This window comes from Malurus melanocephalus, unplaced genomic scaffold (genome assembly GCF_030028575.1).
Source record: "Malurus melanocephalus ecotype Western Australia unplaced genomic scaffold, MMel_1.1 scaffold_284, whole genome shotgun sequence".
Classification (NCBI taxonomy): Eukaryota; Metazoa; Chordata; class Aves; order Passeriformes; family Maluridae; genus Malurus; species Malurus melanocephalus.
In genome coordinates, this window is record NW_026623516.1 from 397556 (window position 1) to 417067 (window position 19512).

General features: G+C 43.4%; 1 protein-coding gene across 1 annotated transcript in view; it reads right to left on the minus strand.

Annotated features, from left to right (window-relative positions):
• Positions 1 to 300: 300 nt before the first annotated feature.
• Positions 301 to 19512, minus strand: part of LPP (LIM domain containing preferred translocation partner in lipoma) — a 196099-nt gene continuing 176887 nt past the window's right edge. Inside the window, exons 7-9 of the mRNA XM_057376614.1 lie at positions 6431 to 6609; positions 3245 to 3365; positions 301 to 1638 (exon numbers count right to left, since the gene is read on the minus strand). Coding sequence (XP_057232597.1) covers positions 1510 to 1638; positions 3245 to 3365; positions 6431 to 6609 — 429 coding nt within the window. The 3' untranslated portion in view covers positions 301 to 1509. The remainder of the gene's footprint in view (positions 1639 to 3244; positions 3366 to 6430; positions 6610 to 19512) is intronic.

Here is a 19512-nt window from a genome sequence, read left to right on the forward strand (position 1 = left end):
AAAAAAAAAAAAAAAAAAAAAAAAAAAAAAAAAAAAAAAAAAAAAAAAAAAAAGATTACCTGTGTCCAGTTTTTATTTACCTTGGCATATATATTCATTCTGGACTGAAGCTGAAAATGCTGCTGCTGGCCCAGCACTCTACTGCCATGAATTTCAGCAGAGATAAATTGTAAGTGGCTGGGATGAAAATGGCAAAGGAAAAAAATGGCCTGCTTTCTGAAATGGCATAGTGAAGGACTTAATACCTTCTTTAGCTTTCTTAGGATGAAAACTAAACATRTATTTAGGAGAATCTTTTTTGCTGTTGTTGAAACAAGATCGATTTTTTTAAATGAAAACTACAGGTCACGTGTGTTAACATCACAGAAAGGTGCATCATCCCAAAGCCTGATCCAATCCCTGTTACTGTTGAAGGAAAATCCTCCCATTCCAATCAGAGATGGAACAAGACTTTATTGTTTAAATATCTACCTAGAGATAGATAGATAGCACTAGAGCTCCCCTAGAATGGGCTGTATGAGAGAGTGGCGTAAGATATTTCTGAGCATCACTTTGCACTGCAGTTCTACAAAGTAATTTTTATCTTTTTTTAACCACTGGGATTTCAGAAATGTGTTTCCAGACCCACGCCCCTTAAAGATCTTCCCAATGGACATGACTGGCTTATACTTCTGGTAAATCAAAAGCACATTTTGTGTGTGTAGTGTGTAGTGTGTGTGTGTAGTGTACAGTGTGTGCAAGCTCACATCTTTCTGTGATTACTCATACATTGTGAATTGGAAGCATCACTACAGAATAAATTTATGCAATAGCTAAGTAGACTTTCATGAGTAAAAGAAAAAACTCTATTGAACTGGAAGGGAATGGAGACAAGTAAGGGCCTAAGAAATAACAATTCTGTGTCCCAAGGATACAAGGTCACACCTCCACTGAGGTGCAGTACAGTTGCAGGTCCATTGTTTGTGTTAATGCTGGGTCTGCTCTCACACCTTCTAGGGCAGTGGAGCTACTTCTGTTGGTGACACAGATACCACTAAAGCCAAAGGGAAGCTCCCGATGACTTCAGAAAGAGCTGGTCAGATTCTCAAAATAATTTGGGAGAAATAATTAGCTCAGCCATCTTTCAACCCTCTACCTTTGTGTACTTCTCAAGAAACAGGAATCAAACACAGAAGCATAGTTAGGACCATGTTCAGACCTCCTTCTACAGGCAGATAACTTAGGTGCTGTGACCCTTACCTCCACGAGCTGCAGACAGAGCAGCTGCTCTGACCCACTCACTGCCCTCCTGAACAGCTCTATCTAAATTAGGTGCCTGTCATGGGCAGTCTGAACACGGCCTCTCAAACTGCCCTCTTGTTCCAAGGCCTTCCAGTTTTACTTTTTTTTTTTTTTTTTTTTTTTTCTTTTCTTCAGTAACAGAGATTCAGACCCTAGGCTGGAAAGAAATCATGCAAAGCTTGTGCAATATCCCCCAATGGGCATCCTGGGGAGGGTCACAGTTGATACTCAGAGATCAGTGCTGGCCTTGGCAGTCAGAGCCTGGATCCGAGCAGAGTTGCAGGTCTTGCAGAGGATGTGCCCATCCAGAGGGTAACAGCCCTGATTGTCCCCTTCAGACAGGAGGCCACCACAGTCCTAGGAAGTAAGTGAACAGGAAAAGCAAAGTAAATAAGGAAGAGCATGATTAAGCAAAGAATCTATTAGTCAAAGAAACTCTCTCCTCACTCTCCACCTTGTAACAGGATCCAGCCTCAGTCAGCGCAAAGCATGAAGCTGAGGTACGTGATGTCTTTTATGATTAAGCCATTTTCTGATAAGAGACAATGCTGCAGAGAAGATATGTTCCCAAGCTCTCTGCTGAATTTAATCCAATTGAAAATAAAAGGAGATTATTCCCTTCACATTTCTGAGGAAGCAAAGGTCTTAGCATTGGAGAAACATCAAACTCAAGCACATATTTATTAATTTTAAAAAAGGATAAAAAAGAAGCATCACTGGGAAGAAGTTTTGTACCAATATCTGACTATGGGTAATCTCCTTTGGAAGAGTTAATGCCACAAAGTTACAGCCTCCATTTCACAGAAGGCTGCTAAGCAAGGTCCTTGCCTGCCTCCCCTTAGTAGAACTGTCACCTGTGTTTGTATTACGACTGGCCAAAAAGGTTGTGGCTAAAAGAAGATGTCAGATGGGCTCATGGAAACCCCACTAAAAGGCCCTCAAACCTGCTCCAGAGACCTCAGCCCCTAAGCTTGTAAGGCTAAGTATAGCTGCTAGGAAAGTTGGGAATTATCCCTCACTGTGTGATCAAGCAATCGCTTGGCCCAGGACTGCTGATGGATCCATGTGTGTGAAAGTCTGGGTATCTCAGCAGCCAGCATGGGGATGTGCTGTATGACGAATTAGGCTCTACAAAATTCAGTGTAGGAATGCCCCAGCATCTTAAAAAATAATGGGCCTAAGTAATGGGCTTATATGTACCCTGAAAGCCAAGGTCAGATTGAGAAGTGAACCAAATGCCTCAAGTTTCAGCCTAGACCTTTAAACCTTAGCCCATCCTTCTTTCCAATTAAGGTTATTAAAAGCTGCAACTGCAATAAGAAATATATTTGGTCTCATTTTCTTACCTTGCCATCTGGCTGATGTATTATCCAACAAGTAACACTAGCACTGAAGAATTCTTGAAGGTTCCCTAACACAGCTGTTCCCACATGCTAATTGCTTTAAGGTGATTTTTATTCTCTGTCTTCAGATTCTTACCATCAAAATTACATGAAGTGTATAATGAAACTGAACAGGAAAAGTAGCACAAAAAGCATTGCACAAAACAAGAATGATCATGTTTATGTGTCCATTAAAATTCTTCAACCCAGAGCCATATGCTGAGTTTCCTGTACAATCTTGCTCAAATCCTAACATGCATTAGTTTTCATTTTAAGAACATAAAGATGAGCTACATTTGTGTCCAGGCTATAATTTATGAAGTTCTCAAGTATTAAGCCCTAATTGCCTGAGTCACATTCTTTTGCTCTCCTAATGAACCTGTTATAAACAAGGGACCTGATTTTCCTCTCATTTGCACCGATATAAATGAGGAGAAATTCCTTGCTTGCTGAAGTCAGTGAAGTAATTTGATTGTAGAGCCAGTGTTACAATAGGGTACATCTGTGGTGTGTGCAACATGAGGTGGTGATGAAGTTAAGCCAACCTTTGCTTTCCATCCCTGCCTGTCTGGAATACCAACCTCGCACCGGTAGCACTGCACATGGAAATCACGATCCAGAGCAACAATGCGCACGGTCTCCTCCTGCCCTGGGGCTGGCATGATGGGCTCCTTACACACAGAACACCTCGGGGCAAATTTCCTGTGGAAGGAACAGTCTCAGTCATCCTCAAACCCAGAGTAAAGATCGTTTTTAACTGGTTCGTCCAGCCAGAAATGTGTGCATTTGTACCGACGTATGTGCACACACAATGCAGGCTGGAGCTCTGCACAGCTGCCTCCTTAGTAAAAAACAGGCAGGAGCACTTTAGTCTTACAAGGCAACTTCAGGCTTGTAGGATATTAAAGAGCATTTATTAGGAGAGGACTTAAAGAATTTCTCATAGGCAGCAAAACACACTGCCTGCCCTAATGAACCATAAAGTGCCTGTTGAGTGACCCTCAATTGTGGCACCTGTGCACTGCCACAACCCTCAGCCTCAAAGAAAATCCATGAAAATCCCAAGGTTAGAAAGAAAGCCAAGATATACGTCAAGAGCATTTCTTGAAAATAAAAATCAATAAAATTTGGTGATTGGAACAAATAGTTTAATTTAATAGACAAAAAGTCTGACAAGAAACGGTAAAAAGAACTGCCTTGCACTAACATTAGTTTGTTGAGGTTATTGCCATCCACTTTAAACTTCCAAGCTATCTCACTCACCCATGCACACAGAAGCACATTTCTGGCTGTGTTCACGCTCAGACAAGAAGCATCAGGGCAATTCTGACTTGCTGTATTTTGTAGCTAAAACCAACTGAGTCATCCAACAGGGGGCTGTCCAGGCTTGAAAGGGAACAGGTCTGGGTGCAGCGACCCCAATGCTTTCTCTTCCAATTGTATAGTGACAATAGCTCACCACATGAAGGGACTGACTTGAATCAGGGTCAGCTCAGGGATCAAGAGAAGCACAGGCCTTTCTTTTTCCCCTTGTATTGCCTACCATATGCCCTTTTGGATAATTCACCCATGTTCTGTATTACCTCTGGTTTTGCTCCCTCCAGGTCCCATGAGAAGTGGTTATCTCTGCTTCTAGGCTTGGGAACATTTAGCCTGTGGTGAATCATTATCTGTTTTGTTGCTTCAAAACCTACTGGTACCAGTTTCCTGGCTGCAAATTCCACCCACAGAAAAGGAAACTTACACCCATAGAATCTGCTGCCATGCAAAGATGGCCAGGGTCAGGGGCTGTGGAGTGACAGGGGACAATGCTCATGGTAAACATCAGAACACAAGGAGATCAAAGGCCCTTCTCTTCTGAAATGCTTAGTAAGTATTGACTCTGCCACCCAGACTGTCACATGAACCATCTCAGAATTAACTATCTTAGAAAAGAAAAAAAATTAAAATCTATCTGTACTAGGAATAAAGAAAAATATTAATTTCACTGGCAGTAGATGAAAGATGCCTGTGTAGCTGTGATCTAATGAAAAAATGAATTACACAGTGGCTATAATGAGCGCTCTGAAAAATAACTTAAATGGATCATGATATGACCAGAGCTGTGATCACAATTAATTATGTGCTGCTTCATGCAAACCCTTCCTTGTGCCATTTAGCTCAAATGTGGTACTTAAAAAATACTTCAACATTTCTTCGTCCAGGCTACTGTGAGTAATTCATTATGAGACAAATATTATCTCCCAGGATCCTGAGATCATTCCTGCAGATTTCAGGGGATGTGCATCTGCTACTGTGGGGTCTGAGCACAGGAGGCAGCTGAGTGACAGTGTGAACATCAGCTACAGTTTTGTTAGCAAGAGGATGTAGATGCAGAGCACTCAAACCTCCAGAYCAGGAGGACATGTCACCCCTAATCAATTAAAACTGGGCTGGCCAAAGTCCTCCAAAATGCGTGTTAGGCCAAAGACATTCTGAGTGTCACATCGAGTCTCACGCTATTCCCATCACCTTCCCCTCAATCCTTCACTCAACAATTTCTGTGTCCTTCCTTGGACTGACAGCCTCCCACTTCCCACTCTCAGAGCCCCGAGGTCCATATGCAGTCACTGSCAAAAGCCTTCAATGTGGGACATCAGCTCTTGCTCCCAACCTTTCTCCTGAAACCATGTGAGCCCTTGGCCTGTGGGGCTTTGGGAAGGGGCAGTCTCCAAATTGTTGAAGGCATGTGAGGGAAACCCTTCAGGTRCCCAAGAGGTGCATAAAACACCTGTTGGGTCTGTGCCCAGGACCACATTTTACCTTACACACAACTGATGGCACAGAAAGGCAAARCAACACAGCAGCTGCCAATTAACCCAGCCTAGCTGAGCTACAGGGAACATCCTCYTGTTGGATTCTAACATGCCAGTTAATTGTGGCTGCTTCCCTTTCTGTCAAGTCAGCCAGCTTCTTTGAGCTTTCAGACCCACACACTGATGTCACGAGGCTCTAATTAAGTCTACCCCCTTAGAAATTAAGAGGTAAATGGTTTGAGATGTAAACTCACATTTGTCAGTATTGATTTCATCTTTTAATTGAGGGGTGTAACATATCTGTCTTTTCCATACAGGGCAAACATTTGTGCTCTGATTATATCTACCTGTCTTCCCTAGACTGGTTGTGATGATGGGGGTGGTAGCATGTCAGTGACAGAAATTACTTGCAACTATACCTTTCAACTTACTTTAAATAGCAGTTTCACTATAAATTATTACCAGGGCTGTATTTTTAGCAGCTTAAAAAAGCCAATTAGCAASTAGAAACAAAAGGAGCTGTGAGCAGCCTGTGGCCACTGAGATCCCTCTAGCAGGTAAGAAAACACCTGCRGAGTGCAGGAGGACAGGACCTCTCTTAATTGCTCAGTGGAAGAAGAAGGGAGGTGGTGATGGGAAAGTGCAGGTAGAGGCAGTGAGGAGAAATGTGCACATGCTAAGKGCAGGGAAAGGCAAGGGGAACGCAGAGTACTGAAAACAGGGGGACACAGGGGTTACCCCTCAATTCAGCTCTAAGCAAAACAGAGATGAAGCAGAATCATTCCCTAACCAATTAACCTCGTATGCCACGGTGTGCTTGCTTGGAGCAAAGCTCTCCCTGCTATTTAACAGCCTTGGGAGGAAGTGGCAGAGGGTTCAAGTCTCCCTGAACACTCAGTCTGAAAATGGAGAATTTTGGGGGGCAAAAGAAAAAGACAACAAGCAAAGCACTGAGAGCAGCTCAGGCCATACTTATGGAAATCCTCAATGCAGTGGATGTTGCCACCAGCATCCACAGTGAAGGGGATCCCATCCAGGCTGCGATGGCACATCACACAGGTGAAGCAGTGGGGATGGTAGGCCTTCCCAGTGGCTCGGAGGATCCTTTCCATGATGGGCTTTGCGCAGACACTGCACTGCTCCAGTGTATTCTGCAAAGAAACACACAACAGATGTGAGCACCATCTCAGCRGGACAGTTACAAAGGTCAGCTGCCTTGGAGGCTGCTGCTGGTCTGCTTGCAAGCTTTGGGTACCTTGTTTTCATTTCTTCTAAAGTGCAGTACAGTCAACAGTTATCAAAGAGCATGATAACAGCACAGGGCCTGGGTCAAGCCTTCAGTAYAGTGTGAGAACACAAACCAGAGCCTTCTCTCAGCAGCTCTGACAAATGATCAGAGATGGCTCATCGGGTGGGTTATCTGAGACACAGCAGCTTCTGCAGCCAGGAGCATGTGAAAGAATTGTGCCTTAACACTTCTGGGTTTTTGTCTCTGCACTGCCCAGTCTGAGTGAGCTTTTTGCAGTGGAGTTCATTAGAGACCAGCTCCACAGAGGGCAGTGCAAAGCTGAAGTGCAGAGACTCCCCAACTGCTTTGCAATGGCAGATCCCATGAAAGTATCTGCCTTGTAATAAAATCTTGATCTGCCTCTCTCATCACAAAGAATTCTGCCAAATCTGGGGAGAAAACAAAGCAGTGGCTGCAAGGAAAGCATCCGCCAGGACAGGAGTTCAGGATGACTTAAATGGTTCATTTATCTCTGGCCCACGATATTTGAGATAATGACTGTGAAATGCCAGCTCCAAGGCCATGATTCTTGCTGCACAGGTTTTACATACTAGCCTGCTCCTAAAGTGCTGGAGCCAAAAAAATTCCCACTTTTCAAGTGGGGTCCATTGAATGATTCATCTCATTTCAACCCTCACTCACCCTTGCAGTTAATTATAGAAACACCAAGATAATTTTACTTCAGATGATTGTCTGTGAGCCACACCAGCCCTTCTGACACCAAATGGGTTATTTATCATTTCAAAGCAAGCACTTTAAAAGACACATGCCATGAATGGATGGTGCAAACCACATAGATGTGAACAATAAATCTATGGTAATGATTTGGGTAATGTCACTGGACTTTAGAAAAGCAAACTTCACCTACTATTCTTGCTTGATGCACCTGAAGTGATAAAATTATGTTATCAAGCAGTGTTTGCATCTTGGGTGAGGTAGAAAATCTATCATTGCACTATTGATTATTATTTAGATAGACAGAAATAAGGAGGCCAGAAAAAAAAGGAAAAAGAAATACGAAAAGCTGCTGAAAGGCAGATCATGTTGACAAACACAGGAAGGCCAAAGTTCTCCTTCCTCATGCAATAAAATTCCCAGGGAAAGTAGTGCTTTGACTGTCTGCATTGTTATTGCTTCTTTGAGCCAGCATTCTCAGGGGCAAGATGCAGTCCTTACATGTGCAGCCAAACTGTATTTTAAGGAGATGAATCACCCAGGAGCTCAGAAGGTTCTACACTCAGACATCTGCTCTCAGACATTATCTCTGGGCTGCAGGACACTGGTAAGGTACAAACACAGAAACACACCAGTTCCTATCAGAAGATCAGAAGGATTGTTTTTGGAAAGGTCAGTATGAAAAGTCCAGCATCTCAACCCATATGAGAACTGCCTCATGCATTTGTAAGGAGAGCAAAGTAGACTAGCATTGAACTCAGGCTGGATTTTGCTTTATACCTTGTAATAATGGGCAGGAAAGAATGACTGCTGGCCTTTCTCTCTGGTTGCTGTCACCATCATCATCATTATAACGGTGGCTGCTATGCCAGAAAAAGCAAGGTCAATAATTTTCTCCATGGAGAAATAACCTGGCAGATTTACCATTTTGCTTTGCATAAGCAGATCACATCATCTCAATCCGCATCCTTGCGGTTCTCCATGTTTTTCTGCCAAGGAAGGAAGGCAGGATACCTGCGGATGCTGATGGAAAATTGTGCCATTCATAAAGCATTTGCCATGAAACTTTCTGAGCACACACAGGATGGAGCATTTGCCTCACCAAGTCCCTGCTTGCTTCATTTCCAACACTTGCCAACAACAGAGGCCAAAGTATGAGAACAGGGTAAGCAAAACACAGCAATTCCTTGGGATTTGCTTCCAGCCTCCACAGATTACTGGTTTAGGGACTTCCTGAGTCAGAGCTTGGCTTCCCCATACTTTGCCTCAAGTGGATGCTTCTCCCATGAACTTTCCTGATTGATTTTAAAATTCTGATAAACGCTGATCCCCCACAATGTGACCAGGAATTCCATGGCTTACTTCCATGTYAGGGACTGATCTGTCCAGCAGTTTCCCTGGACTGTGAGCAGAGCAGGAACCTGCAGCAGCAATCCACCCCGCAGAKGGATCTAGCACTGAACAGCATGGCCAGGAACTGCTCTCACTGTGGATCTGATGGAACTCCCACTCACACATTTTGGGGACACAGAGGTTCAGACCACAAGGGATCAGTACAACCACCTTGTCTGACATKTCATGTTAACACTGACTTTGGTGGGAGTTTTGCAGTGACCACCCCTCTGGATCATGCCTTCTGAAAACACTCATCTTCTGCTCCCAAATCAGTCACAGTTTGACATTCTCACAGCTAAGTAAGACAAACATTATAACTTAACCAAGTCCTGATTAAGCCTTCTACACAACCTGAAAATCAGACCTGAGAAATTTATTCTTTTCATCCTTCCAAGTCTGCACCAGTAAGGAAAAACAAAGTCATTAGTTTCAGACTCCAGCTCACTCCCTGTCTGGGAGTGTATTTGCTTAAGCTTCTCTCCTTGCTGGAACTCTGGCTCAGCCCCTTCTCCCCAAGCTGTTACCAGATGATGCCAAAGGGAAAGCTTCCTTGATTCACACCCATTTGACATCAGGTTGCTGTAAGGCAGGATTTGGCCTGTGAAGCTACCAGGGTTTTCTTTGATTCTCTAATCAGGTTATCCCACATGCCTAAGTGCTACCCCAGCAGCTAACAACCTGCACAAAGGTATTTCTGCACATTATGGGAACAGCATCCCTGTAGGATTGTAAGTTTGGCTCCTTGATTTTGCTCTTTCACAGTTCAGCTAACTCTCCTAGCACCTCCTGGAGCTTCCAGACTTCAAAAAGCGAAACAAGATAATGAAAAATGCCTAACAACTCTATTTTCCTTCTTTTCTCCCCAGCTGTTGTTGCAAACCCTCTCTGTGATCAATAGGAGCAGAATGCATCTGATGAGCTACACTGAGAGCTCTTGCACTAAGGCAAGACACAAAGAAGAAAGATGAGAAACAGCAAGGAAACATCAGACCTGGGGTTGTGGTCAAATCCATGTCATAAGAGCAATGACCACTAATCTAGTGTAGGCTGAGGGTAAGCTTTACCATTCTTCTCCCATATTTTTGACCAAGAGGCAGAGAGACCCCGTGTGTTTCCAAATCCAACTAATTTTTGGGGGGCTTGAAAAGCATAGGGAAAGAACCATCCATTTCTAAATGGAAGGTTGGCACAATGTGTAAGGCTGAGTCTGGGCCCATGTCTCTTGAGAGCAGAACTGCTTACCCATGGCAAAGAAGAAGAATCTCACATGGGGAGAATAATGCACCCTAGTTACCAACCAGAAAAATAACCCCAAGCAAAGATACACTAAAACACAAAGAAAGAACCAAAATGTCCAGGATATCATGCATCATCTTGCATGTTAAAACTAAGAGACTTAAACATGTACAGCTCAACCARGGGCAAAGTGGGAACAAGATGCTTGGGAACAAGCGTCTACCAAGTGGTGGTGGGAGCTGTTTGACTTCCCTGGAGCAATATTTGTCCCTTCCAAAACCACAGAAAGCCAAAGGGAGTTGTTCTGCAGATGTTAGGTTTAAACATGGAACACAAAGTGACTGCTGGGAAAGACTTCTGAGTTTCAAGAATCATGGAAGACTAGAGCTGGGGTGTTTGAGCCCTCTCCTGAAAACTTCACATCTCAGACAGCAAGGTGGCACAGGGCTTTGGGGAGCAGAGGTGCAGGGACAGCCTCTGGGCTGCAGCTCATCCYGCTGCCCTAATGCTGCTGATTATAACTCCTCCTAACCAAACTTTGGGTGACAGCAATAACTCACAATATCATGCCAGCACAAGGACTCTCCCACAATGACCCAGCAATGAGTGCAGAAGAAAAGCCACACAGATTAGTCATTGCTTCTTCTGCATTGGCAATTCATCCCAAGCTCTAATGAACATAAATAATGTCTCCCGCACTCTGAACAGCTCACGCTCGGGGACATGAGCACGGTATTGCTTATTTTSCTGGGAGAGGGGAGGGAAGATGCTGGAATAAATTATATTGGCAACTCATGCACAGGGACACAAACTCACTTTCTGTGAGCACTGCAGAAGAAACACATTTTTTGAAGTGACTGAGCAGAGGAGATGATTTTAAGCTGCACGAATGAAATGTGACTGTTGTGCTAAAAACAGGCACATGGTCAAATAATATAGTCGAGCTGTAACTTGGTAAAGTGTGGTAAGTGACTTGCTTTAAATCTTGTGACTCCGTCCTTCATTTCCTCAGACAGCGAGGAGAGCAGAGCAGCAGACATTTTCCCCTTTGTGGGATATTTTTTGAGGCTTGAAAATGTTTCCATACTCAAGTGAAGACAGAGTACTTTAATCTCAAGAAGTCTGGTGAATTTATAAACCCCAAATTAGATCAGATCAATTGAAAAACTGCACTTCAAAATAATTGCAAATGGTTTCGTTTAGGTTTTGGGTCTGAAAATATATAGTTGTATTATAAATTARATATAAAGCAGACAGCAGTGGAGGGGTTAAGTGTCGAGATGCAATTTCAACACTTTCAAACACTCTTTTGGCATTGCTTATAGAAAAGAAAAATCCAAGACCTGATTTCCACCAAGGCTCCCCAGCTGCTATCRCCACAGAGGGGTTAAATCTTGGCAAACATAATATTTAAGTCACTAATAGCCAGCATGAAATTCCTTCCTGCATATCTGAGGAGAGAACTTGGGCATGAGTTAAATCCTTCTCACTTCCCCTGACCAGCTGGACACGTTATTAGCAAAGGGCAACACTCCCCTTCCTGCTGCTCTGAGGGGTTCTCCAGCAAGAGAGAATGCTGCAGGAGCAGCCTGCCCAGTGCTCTGACCTTCAGACCACGCTGCCATAGCTACATCAGTGTGCTGGGGCAAGAGATGTGACCCCTGACAGCCCAAGATGTCTTGGCAACAYCCCCTAATTCAGACACAGTGCTGAGCAGTGAGGCTGTTCTTTASATGGCACAGCTTGATTTGCTGGGAGACGGAAAGGAAGATAGTGGAATCAATTACATGGGTGACCCTGCAATGTTACCAGCACGCTGGTAATGGCTCTGAGCTGTGCTTGCAGCTGCCACTTGCACAGGGCACACTCAGGCCCTGGAGGGTACTGCATTCAGTGGCTTTCAAATCGCTCTTCCATTCGGCTCAGTTTTTAGTGGCTTTCCCAGCACAGTAGCAATACCACGGCTGGCATGCTTCTCCTCTGCTGGAATTTGCTTTTCTGGTCAGGAAAACTSAATTCAGCTTTGTAGTTTTGGACTYAGAGCAGCTGGAGGTGGATCTGGCAGAAAGTCCTCTCAGCACAGAGGATGAAGGAGTCCCTTCCCCTTGCCATGTACCAGAGAAAGGCTAGATATATTTATGGCTTATGTTAGCAGCAAAGATAACAGAGGTATGCAACTGAGTCCACAAATGAGCAGTAACAGGCCATGATGAAAATGGAACAGTGCTTGAGAAATGCTTCTCAAATGATATGCAGATGTCAAAATATGCTCTACAGAGAGAGGAGGAAGGAGCTCCATCAASTGAAGGCTGAGGGATGGCTTTGCCAGTGTCTGAGTACACCAAAGGCTGGAGAGGAAGAGAGAAGGCTGCTGGGTTTGGCAGGCACACAAGCTGGCCATACTACCAGCAGAAACAATAGTATTTTTAATGCTGAATATAATTAATGTTTGGAGCAGCATAGGCAGGGACTGGGTGACTTCTCCAATGCTCAGTACCAGTTTAGATAAGGCCAGCACTCCTTTTTAGCAYCACGAAGCTGAGAGTGATGAAGGAATGTCAGGGTTAAACAATCTGCTCTGCATTATRCTCAATGTCCAACCACAGTCACATTGACTCCTTCCAGCTAAAAATCCACAAGAAGCCCCACRTTGGAAATTACTTAACTACTTCCTGGCACTCAAAGCTACTCATCTGTACATTCCTTGCTTTGACAACACAGAGRTCTTTGTCCCTTGAAAACAGCAGTRCCTATGAATGTAAGAAATGAGAGATTTGTCCTCTAAACTGGTAGGCTGGAAGATAAAATGCCTGGGCTACTCACTTCTAAACCAAATAGCTGCCATAGGCAAAGCATTCCCATGTGYTGCACCTCAGCTGGCCTGTAAATAAAATGGGTGTAGAAGTTATATATTCCAGTGAGAAACKGGGTATTATTAGGTTTGATAAATACTTGTGAAGTAGTCTGTGTACCTAAATGGATACTTTACAGAAACAGAGTATTATTMACAGAAAAAATGAAATTCTTTTATCTGTAGTGACTTGCACACATGTCAWAAGTCAACTTTGGATGGTGCATCAYAGCAGAGAACAGAACCTGAGTTGTTATTCACAATACTCCAATGTGGCTACAGACATTTGCAAGAGTAAAGTAGTTTAACACTGGTGAAATGCTTCTAACTTACAGCTGACCTTAAAATAGCACTGAGAATAAAAAAGTCTATGCATATGAAGCTTTTTCAGCAACACGAATTATAGTTACATGGWACACTACAGTAAGCCAAACAACTGAAAGCATCCTTAACAATTGCTATGTGAAAGGACATTGTAAAATATCTTAGTAATCAGCTCCAGTTCCTTCAGTGTTTTACTAGTGAAGTTGCATTTCCACATCTCTTCATATGTTGTCCATTGCCCCAGGAAAGGGGAGCTGCACACTCCCCAGAAAATTAAAGCAGCACATGGTGTGTTGGTGAGCACAGCTCACACTTGCTGTTAGCACTGCCACCCCACCACACCCCAAGCACAAACCAGTGTTACCAGTGAAATCAGCCACTCCACACCAGGACTGCAACTGGCCCAGAAAACAACCAACCAGGAAGCTGGGGCAGGCTTTTGGAGCACTGGAGAGAAAAACATTTGTAAAGCACAGCCGGACCAGCAGAGCACAGGAGACGAGCCTGCCTTGGCAGGGAGGGATGATCTGATAAGACAGTTTCCATCTCTGATTCCTTCAATCCAAGGAGATCCAAGGCCACGACCAGACCTTCATTCCGAGACGTTGCATAATACAACGCCTGGCACAAGATGCTGATTTTCAAAGATTTCTAATTTGAAGGAAATCCCTCAAAATCCCTCCCAGAATGTCAGAGGTAAACAGTTTGTTCAAGGCTCCTGCAGCTGAGGCGAACTGGCACAGAGCTACCGCAGAAATCCCTGAGCTGCGTCGCAGAGCAGCAGCCATGCCTCAGCAGATTAGTGTTACTTCACACCACGGTGCTCCCTGCCTAGGGAGAAACCATCCCATGGCTCTGCCCAACGCAGAAAGATGCGTTTGAGGATTTCTCAGGACTCTTTTTCCACTGAAGTGAAAAAACGTAGCTTAAAAAATGATGATATTCTATTAGCTTTGCTCCTGAGGGATGGGGGGAATACATGGCAGGTTTTGATAGCCTGTGCTTTTATCTGTTATTAACAGCCTCACATCAGGTGAGAGCATCTACAGACCATCCGCAACTCGGGGCTCTGCAGAACGAAGTGCTCTGGGGGACAAAGCAAAGCTGCTCCTTGTTCCCAAGCCTTTGTGCTATTGATGTAGCTCTGCTTGCCTTATGTATTCTCGCCACCAAATTCCTCAAAACATGATGTGCCTGACCTTGCATGCCACCCTGGGAGTTTTGCCTAAATAAAGGTTCTGTCCTGTTGTGATTACTTTCTGCGCAGGCAGCAGAATTACATGCAGCTGGGAGATGTGGCAAACAGTGAGCAGATACWCTCTCCTCCTTGTTTAGATACCATTGTGGACAACACAGAGATTTCAAGCTTAATTAGCAACACCAAGGAAGCTGTTAGAGAGGCATTTCAAACCGCTTGCAGYTTAAGCTGATTAGAACTTTGTGAAAACAAAACAAAATTGTGTAGCAAATTGTTAGGCTAAAATTCAAGTCAAACTAAACCGCATCAAAGGAAATAAAGAAGTGACTATCAGCAAGAAGCGGGCTTTTTTCTTTTCTTTTGGTTGGGAATTTAACTTCATGGCCTTTAATAAACCCAATGTTCCAATCCAAGCTTGCCACTCTGGCAAGGAGCTTAACCAAAATAACACTGGAACTCAGAGCTGGTGGACTAAAGAGACTATAAACTGGTCAAATCTGGGCACAATACAAGAAAAAAAAAATCCAAAATTCCATTCAATTTTCCTGTTTTAGAATTTTGATGTAACTGACCATTGACATGGAAATGTTATCTTGACCTTAACTGCTAAAGCTGACTTGTGGAGGAAAAAATGACTGAGGCTCTGACATCTCAGTGGTTATTTATAGCTCCCCTCACTCTCCTCTTTCTTGGTATTTTTACATTAGAAATGAGTTCTCGCCTGCCATGCGTTTCCTGAAGGACTGTTCGAGCAATGCAAGAATTTGTGACATAATAAACATAAAGAAAATGGGACTTTGTTGATTAAAATGGAAAACAAATTTTAGTTGAGAACYCTCGTCAATAAATTAGCATCCAGCRAAGYTGAGCTTGCTTYGGTTACGGATTGAACGCTACCAGCCTTTTAACTACAAACTGCTTAAAGCTGGCTTTTTCTGCTTCCTGTGCTCTCCAAGAGAGATTGCCTGGAGAAACTTAAAAGAGGGGAAGGACAGGGCTACTGCTTGAGAGTTTGGGTTCTTTTAGAGTTTGTAAGAAAAAAAAAAGAATCCTTCCCCTTCACTCCTTGAGAATAAAAACCCCTCATCTCTCAAAKCCACAAGGAAAGGCACACAATCTATTTTCCTCTGATTATTTCAAGTCATAGATAAGGTCATCTCTAAGCCGCTTCTAATAGCTACCAAATAAATTAAATATTTCAGCTGGATATCAGTTTAACAGCTCCCCCTTCTACCTTAATTGCTCAAACAAAGAGAAATCAAAGCTTCTCCTGAATATCTCATTCAAGTCACATGAGAAATTAATTTTTTTTTTAGTGGCAGGGGCAGAGCACTGGAAGCTAAGGGTGCTTGGCTTCTGTCCTTGGTTCACCCGTGACTCAGAGAATAATTTCATTATTTTCCTCCTCTGTTCTTCATGTTATCTATGGAGTGGGTTTAGTCAGCTCTTAGGAGGTCTGTGATACTCTGACAGAAGTCACATCTCTATTACAAACACCAAAGTTGGCACCTGGAGCTATGAAGAAATAAACACCTCCCCAGACTGAAACAAAATGAAAAGCCAAGCAAGAAGGTAATGAGATTTTGCACAGAATTTCATGGAGCTTTCACTGAAACACCTTTTGAGTGCAAGATAATGTTTTTTTTCAGTGTATAYGTGCAAGTTGTGAAATACAGGTCATTGCAGCAGTTCAGCATAAAAATAGCTGCCTTTAATAGATAACGTAATCCAGTATAAAGCTTGGAAAAAACCTCCCCCAAAACTCTCACAGCACTTGGATGCTACTGCTACCCAAACTGACAGTGAGAATATGATTTGCCCAAATCCGTGATATGTTTCCTAAAGAGTTGCCAAATGCATTTATGTCCCTGATGTGAGAAGAACGTCCTGGAGCCTTTGGGGCAATGGGAGACTTATCTGTGCCTGAAATATGACGGCTGAAAACTTTGTGGGTGCTCTGAGGTCTTTCCAAAGGGAAAGAAAGAGGGAGTTTCTTATTTCTTGAAGAAAACCTCTTGAGAGAAACGTCTATTTTTAAAGACTCTGAAAGAACACTGGAAACCCACAGACAACCAGCACTGGCCACRGTCAAGAATAACAGAAAACAAAATTTAGTGAGTCAATGTAAGGCAAGACTATGCTATAYTCTTTCCCCTCTACACCAAGACTAGAAATTTCAATTTTTGGGGAGCCAGGATTTCTTCAGAGATTTRAATTGAATWATTTCCTGGAGTGACACCCRTTCTTCTATCTAGAGTCAGATTCTAATTGGAAATAAATCCAGGCTGCTGACTAAGTCCAGGGTCAAATATGTCACCTACCAGGCACTGGGATTATTTTTAGATGCAATGACATCCCTATTCTTTTCATTCAGATGACCTGGATGTTTGATTSAGTTCCTGGTCTGGGAAAGCAAGTTTTGAGCCACCTGCTGAGATAAGAGTGACAAAGAAGGAAGGGATACAAAAACAGAAAGTTGAGACAGCTACGTAAGAAGAACCCAGACAAGGCACAGCACAGAAAAGAAGAACTTCCCAAAGAGGTCAAGTGAGATGTGAGAAAAGCGAAAGCCGGAGACTGATGTTCCACCTTGGGAACTCATTCATCACCCTCCTTCCTCCACTGTGAGACAACCTCATCCACAGAGACAGAGAAGGWGATTTACATCAGTCCCTCTGCACTTCTTGCCCACCTCTGAGGGTGCTTCTGCTGGAACTCAGCTTGCTATACAATGSAGGGCACATTATTCTTCTAACCTTACAAAGAGATGCCCAGACTATAGATCAGATCCTTCCCAGAATAACGTGTGAAAAGTAATCCAGAACCTTTGGGCTACTCTACTGTTCAAGGTACTGCTGTGGGACTGCTGTTGGGCAGAAGATTCCTTGCAACATGAYTGTCTGCCAAGTTGATCCAACCTCTTGGCACTGTTCCTTTGCTCTCAATCTAGAAAAATTAAGGCTCCCTGAAAAAAAGAAAAAAAAAGGTTTTCCTGTTTTCCAACAGAGAGACTTGGATATAGAGATCCTGGATGGCAAAACCATTGGAATGCAAATAAGCTCCAAGTTGCATTAAGAGCAGACGGGCTTGTCTGAGTAGGTGGTAATTCTCTGGTGTCTGCAGGGTTAGTCAAGGATGTTCAGAGCAGGAAACATGCACTCTAAAGTAATTTCTTTCCCTTTCATCACCATGAGAAATTTTGGATTAATTTGGAATATGAAGGACACTGGTCTGAGCTGTCAGAAAGGTTTATGTCAGAGCAGAGCAGACCAAAAATCAAGCTGACAGTTGGCATTTCTTTACCAGGTCTTTTACATCACTTGAGGAGGCTGCCCTGGATATTATTTCAAGTTGAAAAGCACAGCAACTGAACACAGTGCTAGTCAACTGTCAGTCCCTAGTATTTACTAACCAGATTACTCCTGAGTTTATGAAAGCAATACCAAAGGCTTTCAGCTAAATATTACATTTTAAAAAATATAACAGTTGAGAAAAACCCCAGGAAAACCCAAAATGAATGGAGCTGCTGAAGAGATTCACATGGGCACACACATCAGCAGCACAACCTGTGTGTCTTGTGACAGCGCTTAAGAATCAACAAGAGAAGCAGAGCAGCAATGGCAGGAGAAACCAACTTGTCCAACCTCACTGTTTTCCTAGTGACACAGTTACATAAGAAATAGGCATTTATATAAACACACTGAATGTATAATAGATGTTATATAATGTGTCCATTCTCCAGTCGATAGCATCCTCTCAGTGTATGGACTCTCAGGCTGAAATCACAGTGGTTATGGAATATGGAGGAAAAAACAACATTATTACAGGATCATTCTGATCTGTAACTGTTCCATTCCATTATGGGGATTTTTTTCCATAACAGTGGAAAAGACCACGCTTCAGTGCTTCGCACAGCACTTTAAACAGTCTGAGAATACCTGCACCAATGGGTGTTTCCCAATGTAACTGCTGAATTGCTCATTTCCATCCTAATACAACTTTCAACTTTCCTTTCKGAAGACCAGAAGTTGCCATTTCCCCAGCAAGAACATCTGAACACCCAAAGTAATCTGACCCTCATGTTTTGCCAAGCAGCTCATGCAAAGYAGAACTGGCCCACATCTTTGCATACACAGCTTCTGATTTAATGGACCTATGAGGAACAACGGAAGGAAGGGCCACTGTTCGTCAGGCTCTAACTAGGGACCAGATCCAGGTGGAAATGGACAAGGACTAGTGGTCTCTAATGGAAGGATCATATTTTGTCACTGCACTGGTGGTGCAAAGTGATCACTCCCCACATACACTGCCACTCCAGCTTCAAAGAGATGGGGGATGAGGACAGAGGGACAGGGAGTGGCAGTGAAGAGTGGGGAACAATGAAGTTATATAGGACTTTCTGAGTCATCCTCTTTCTCAAAGCTTGCTGCTGGGACAGCATAGTCCAGCTCYGCCCTACCTGCAAGTTTTCCTATGGAAAAGTTACTGCTGGCTCCTTCACATGCAGCRTGAGTCCAGCGAGCATTGTCCTGCCAGTTCTGCAAGGGCAGCTAAGGAGCCTTGCTGGAAATCTGGCCCCAGAGAGAAACAGCAGTGGAAAGCAGCCATTTCAGAAGCACATTATTAAGCCATCAGACCAGTAGCTACAGGATTCCCATGGAAAAGTTGATCCAGGCACTTTGTGTAATTACTTGAGCTATCCCAGTCATTTATTCCCCTTTGTGGCTGGCAGGGAAAGTCAATATCTTCTGGAGCTGCAAAGTCATAGGGCTTTTTGAGAAGCCAGGTTTGTAGGTGAAGACATTTCCCTTTGCAAAACCTTTGCTGGARTACACACTGCTCAGCAGCAATCCAGGCTAATGCAGCGAGTTCAAATGAGCATGGCATGCAGGCAAGTCTAGGCTTTCCATTTGCTTYACCTACATATGTTTTAACACTTACATTTTTAGATGAAGAGGCGTAAAAATAGCTTAATTGTGCATAGTGCCTACAGTACTGCTGGACTCCACCTATGGGAAGGARCTGGAGTTTAAGTTTTATTAAAGTTTCGCATGTTTCCAGGAGATTGCTAATTATCCTGCGTGTTT